A 5801-nucleotide genomic window follows, 5' to 3' on the forward strand; every position below is an offset into this window, starting at 1 on the left:
TCAACTGCAAAAAAAAAAAAAAAAAAAAGAAAAGAAAAAAAAACATTTGCTAGAATTTTCTTTCCTTTTTTTAAAATATGTAAACTATTCAGCATATTTTTTAATACATTGTAACTGACGTTATTTTCTATTTATTTTTTAATCATAATCATCATTGTACCTGCAGTTACTTTGTCCCTTTGCTGGAACTCAGATTCACAATTAAAATCACTTTATTCAAACAAAATGTCATTTTATTTTTCTTCAGTTTTTGACCCGTGATAAATGCTGTTTGGGACCATTTTTTGAATGTAGATGTTTTTTCCCCATTTGAATTTTAAACTTCTTTCAGCCTATTTGTGTACATTCCTGACATTTAAATAAGGAAATGTGAACCTTTATCTGTAAACACTGTACTTAGAATGGCTTTTTTTTTCATTTTGCAATAACACCTATTGTTTTGAGTGCACTTTAAAAAAAATATTGAAATAGAATATGAATGTAATGCGTTCTTAGTATTTAAAGCAAAGAAGCAGATGAGTATAAAAGCGCCTTTACATCAAAGTTGGTGCCTTTTAGCTCCGCCGGTCCCCCTGGTGGCGCTTGATTTATTCACCGGGACGTCCCGCTGATTCCGTCCATCCCCTTACCCACGGGTTCACCTAAGCTCCGCCCGCGCAGGACAACTCGTTAATTAAACCCAGCCACCCATTTTGGCATTTAAACCCCGCCCCCCTCGCCTGCTCAATGGTCCAGACGCGGCCGCGGCCTCGGCGCTGATTGGCTCACTCTTCCACTGACGTCACATGGTCACAGAACCGCATAAAAACAGCCAGAAACGGGTTGCGCGCCTTTATCTGACACGTCGGAATCGTGTTACGATCCAGTGTGTTCTGTCGCCATCGCGCATTTCGTCTGAATATCACTTTTATTAAAGCAAAATTAAAAGATGGGGAACCCTAAAGTGTTCTTTGACATCTCTGTCGAAGGCTCAAACATCGGCAGGATCGTAATGGAGGTAAGATTAGCCCGACGCCGCCTAGCTAACGTTTCCTAGCGAGTCGCTTCCGGACTTTTCCATTGCGGTTCAAAACCGGCGGTTAAAATGTGGCATTTCCACCGATTGACTCATTCTCGTCGCTCGTTTTGGCGTCTAAATGTGTTTTCACCCCGCCGTGAAGCTTCTAAGACAGGCTGGTTTGACAAACAAGGGGAAAAAATCAAATTAAAAATGATGCATCGGGTGAGCGGGAGTAGCCACGCCCCGCCGACGAAGCTGCAATAACCGAGCGTCCGTGAACGCATCATGCGGCGCTGCGGGGAACACGAGGGGGAAATACCGGAAGTGATTGACTAATAATCGATTACAAATAATCGACGAGTTACCTGTCAGAGAAATCGGCAAAAAAGTCTTGCTTATAAAAGACGATTTTTTTAAGTGAATTCCTGCAAGTGGTTGAATTAAGTTAACAATTCGTGGAAAATGTGCAACCGGAAACGGCCGTTTCACGCAAGTGTACGTTACGTAATGGATTAGTAGCAGCGAATTGTTTTCAAACATAACATTTGTAATCTTACATTACCTTTCTCAACAATTTGAACCAGAAATGGATGCCTAATTAATTTTTTGAAAATAGTGAAGTAGTTAGGTGGGATAGATTGATCCAGAAGGAAGTTCTGGCATACAATAGCTAAAAATATGTATGAAATATATGATACAAAGTCTTGAAAATACTTCAAATTCAAATAAATCGTTTGCACGGTAAGTAATTAAGAAAGGTATTATGTTACAATATATATATGTGAAATATGAAATATATGATATATATATATATATATATATATGAAAATGTTTTATTCTGTGGAATATGGTTTAATTTAACACAGGCGATAGCTAAGAGGTGGCACCACCTGGTGGCCTTAAACAAAGCTAAAGAAGCAGATGTTGGCCTCTGGATGGAGATCCCGGAGAACATCTTATCACATCAGTCTCCTTTGTTTGCCTCTGTTTGTGTCCTGCTTGCTTGAGTCGTTTATCCCGGGATATTCTTGTGTTGCAGCTGCGAGCCGACGTCGTCCCAAAGACTGCCGGTAGGTAAGATTTGACCCAGCGGGGACCAAGTGCTCTCACGCTCTGTTTCCCCCTTTCAGAGACGCAAACATCGCTTTTGTAAAAGACCGTTTTATTAGATTATTATTGTAAGAGCGATATGCGGAAAAAAATAGAGGGGACATGTGTTTTAGTGTAAATACATCAAAGAAAATAGAATGATAAAGATGTGAAATCTGCAACATGACACCAGAAAAATAAAAGAAAGTGACAAAGAGGTGTTACATTAAGCTGGTTTTAATAGTTTAAACCCAGATTAACCTTTTCAAAGCACTGTTATGTAAACACTGGAATTCTTACAGTAACGGGAGGTGCTGCCCTCTAGTGGCCGGGAGTGGAACTGACCAAATAAAGCTAAACAAAAAAACTAGCATTAAATGGCGTTATAAAAACCATAAAGAATGGTGTGTTCAAACTTTCCCCTTTTTTCTCTTTTCTTTTTTAAACGTAATTCCCCATCTGGATCAGACAGGCGAGTGCGCTATAAATAGCCCGGGTGTTTTCCGCTTATGAAAGCAACGGTGAATTATTAATGAGTGCGGAGGAGAGGCGCCGCCGTCGGACGCCGTGACCCCGTTAATCCTTGGCGAGCGGGCGTGGGTGGTCTAAATATGGCGGCGGGGGAGAGGATGCTGCGCAAATGAAAGACCCTGGAGGTTGGCCTGGAAAAAGATAGGAAGAGTTCTGGAGGAAAAGGGAAAATAGAAGCAGCTTTTTGTTTCCAGGCAGGAAGCTGAAAGGAGATTGGGTGGGAAATGGGGGGGATCTCTATATGTGGCCCCGTGATTGGTTGCGTGAACCTCGCCTCTCGCCCAATCGCAGTCGGGATGGTCAACCTTGAAGTCAGCAACTTGACGGCAGCTTTGTTTGTTTTTGTTTTTAAGTTATTGCCAATATTTTTTTGTCTGAATCAACTCCTTATTTAAACATAAGGCTTTTTTTTTTTTTCCGTGACAAACCTGGTACAAATGACAATTATATTACGAAGGAGAATTTATTTTTCACAATTTTAATCTGTAAAGTGGCTGTGCTCATTTTTTTCTATTTTCTTAATTTGCTTGTTTCCAATTTTAATAGACACCTTTTGCTTACGTCGTAATTTATCCATTCCTTGTTGTAACGTATTTGTGAACATTTGTATTTTTTACACAAAGTTTTGAAGGAATATTTTGTGGAAAATTAAAATCCAATTTATTTCCTGTAAGTAAAAACAAAATCACATTTTTCAGTGTCATTTTCTATGCAATGATTAGGATCATTTTTCGCACCCTTTTAATGAATTTGTATTTTTGAGTTATTTATTGAAGGAAAATTTGAGTTTTTTTCTTTATATATATTCAGATTTTTTTTATCTTAAAAATAAAAAATCACCATTTTTCCATGTTTTTTTTTTCCAACACAGTTTTTTTTTTTGGTACTTTTCATTTTTGAATTTGTACTTTATGGTATTTTTTGACGCACAATTGCTTTGAACATTTGAAAAAAAAAAAAAAATCAAATCACAGAGTAATTGATTAATTCTTTTTTTTTTTTTTTTTTTTTTTTTTTCTGGAAAAGTGACATAAAACGATGTCACCAAGCAGCGTGTCTGTGTTGCAGAGAACTTCCGGGTGCTCTGCACCGGCGAGAAGGGCTTCGGCTACAAGGGATCCACCTTCCACCGCGTCATCCCCGGCTTCATGTGCCAGGTAACAAACACAAGGAACCCCATTTGAAGATTTTGCAAACAAAAAATAACTTGGAGATTTAAAAAACAAATGGCGGTTTCTTAAGAAACGACCCGTTTAGGAGGTTTGTTGTAAATAAGACAAAGTCCGTCGGGCTCCGCAGGGCGGTGACTTCACCAACCACGACGGCACCGGAGGGAAGTCCATCTACGGCGAGAAGTTCCCCGACGAGAACTTCCAGCTGAAGCACGGCGGCCTGGGGACGCTTTCCATGGCCAACGCCGGCGCCAACACCAACGGTTCGCAGTTCTTCATCTGCACCGCCAACACCGACTGGTGAGGCTACTCCGTCTCACATTTTCAGTTCTTTTTTTTTTTTTATTATTATTATTTTGTTTCTAGCAAATTCTTAACTTTTCCCCTTTTTATTTGTTGTTTTTTTGGTGAGTTTTCTTTTTTCCAAAGCCATGGTTTCTGAACTGGACGCACCATTTTAGCCTCACATGAAGGTCTTTTCTTTTTTTTTTTCTTCCATTTGTCAAGCAATTTAAATAAAATCTCTCCTTTTGTTTTTCTATTTTTTCCCAAGTTTTTTTATTTCAACTTCTTTGAGGTTTCATCGGGAATTTCCTTCCATTTTGCAGAGACATTTTTAAGGCAATCTTTTCCGTTGATTTTTTTTTTTTTTTCCCCAAAGGAAAACATGTATAAATAATACCAAAGTCAGGTTTATTATATAAAATCGACTTATTTGACGTATGGCTCTGTTTTGTGATAAACCTGTTAAAAAAATTAAAAGTGATTTTTTTTTTTTTTTTTTTCTATTTTTTTTTAGCTATTTTAAATTTGTTTTTAAAATAGCTTTTTTTTCCTATTTGCTAGCATTTTGTATGTACAATTTTAATTAATAGACTTATTTTGCTAATTACGTTGTAATTTATTCCTTATTGAAACGTTTTTGTGAACACTTGCATTTTTTTACATGTTTTGAAGGAATATTTAGTGGAACATTTAATGCCATTTTTTGCATTTTTTTGTCTTGTAAAAATTTATTTACAAGATGTCACATTTTTCAATGCAATGTTCGGATAACTTTTTGCACATTTTTAATTGTATTTTTAAGTCATTTATTGAAGGAAAATTTTAATATTTTTTTATATTTTCCAAATTTTTTCTTGTAAATAAAAAAAAGCAAAAATCACATTTTCCCATGTTTTTTTAATGCAATTTTTTTTTTTTTTTTTTTGCATTTTTCCTTTTTGAATGTTTTTTTTTTCCTTTTTCTTGAAGCACAGTTTCTTTGAAAATTGGAAAAAAAAAAATCAAATTATTGAGTTTGTTTTTTCCAAAATACCAGGTGATTTTCAGTCAATTTTCCATCCATTCATGTGAGAAGGCCAGATCTAACTCTCGCCGCAACCCTTCCTGATGTTGCCGTGTCGTCCCGCAGGCTGAACGGGAAGCACGTGGTGTTCGGCAAAGTGGTGCAGGGCATCGAAGTCGTCCAGGAGGTGGAGAAGTACGGCACGAGGTCCGGCACGCCCAAGGCCAAGGTGGTGATCGCCAACGCCGGCCAGCTGTAGTAGACGGAGGCCGTCCCGCGGCGCCGCCTCCCCTTCCCGTGATCCCACGATCGGGTCCTTTCAGTCGTCCCACATCCAAAGGCCACGTTTGTTCACCCAATCTGAGCAGAAAGATGTAAATAAAAACACCCCCAAAAGCCCGTCCGCCGTCCTCTTGTCGTTTGTCGGCCTCCGAGCTGCGGAAAGGAAGCGACCGTCGGGGTTCTCGTCCACCCAGACGTTTACCGGCTTAAATAAGTGGTTGATAAATAAGCGTTCTGCCTCGGCCCAAGACTCTGCCGCTCTGCTAGAAGATCAGATGCCGACAGGAAGCCTTTTGTGCTTAAAAAAAAAAGTTAGCTTGGTAATTATATGTTTATAATGTGTGAATGACAAAATGAAATGAGTAGGAAAGCTGACGGCCCTGACGGCCTTAGCCCCAGAGTGCTGAAAGGATGTGCCTCTCAGCTGTGTGGGATCTTC

General features: G+C 38.8%; 1 protein-coding gene across 1 annotated transcript; it reads left to right on the top strand.

The window, feature by feature from the left end:
- Nucleotides 1–807: 807 nt before the first annotated feature.
- On the top strand, nt 808–5479 carry ppiab (peptidylprolyl isomerase Ab (cyclophilin A)). Its single transcript, XM_086152726.1, has 5 exons — nt 808–997; nt 2040–2070; nt 3689–3777; nt 3920–4092; nt 5207–5479. The coding sequence occupies exons 1-5, from the start codon at nt 929–931 to the stop codon at nt 5337–5339; spliced, it is 495 nt and encodes a 164-aa protein (XP_086008852.1). The 5' UTR covers nt 808–928; the 3' UTR covers nt 5340–5479.
- The last annotated feature ends 322 nt before the right edge of the window (nt 5480–5801 follow it).

This window comes from Fistularia commersonii, chromosome 9, assembly GCF_037954325.1.
Source record: "Fistularia commersonii isolate RoL2024-O1a breed Wild chromosome 9, RoL_Fcom_v1.0, whole genome shotgun sequence".
In the NCBI taxonomy this organism is placed as follows: Eukaryota; Metazoa; Chordata; class Actinopteri; order Syngnathiformes; family Fistulariidae; genus Fistularia; species Fistularia commersonii.

Excerpts from the sequence above, each read along its gene's own strand:
- ppiab (XM_086152726.1), top strand. The coding sequence starts at position 929 with ATGGGGAACCCTAAAGTGTTCTTTGACATCTCTGTCGAAGGCTCAAAC. Across the intron at positions 998-2,039 it reads TCGGCAGGATCGTAATGGAG|CTGCGAGCCGACGTCGTCCC; the intron begins GTAAGATTAGCC and ends CTTGTGTTGCAG. Across the intron at positions 3,778-3,919 it reads TCCCCGGCTTCATGTGCCAG|GGCGGTGACTTCACCAACCA; the intron begins GTAACAAACACA and ends CGGGCTCCGCAG.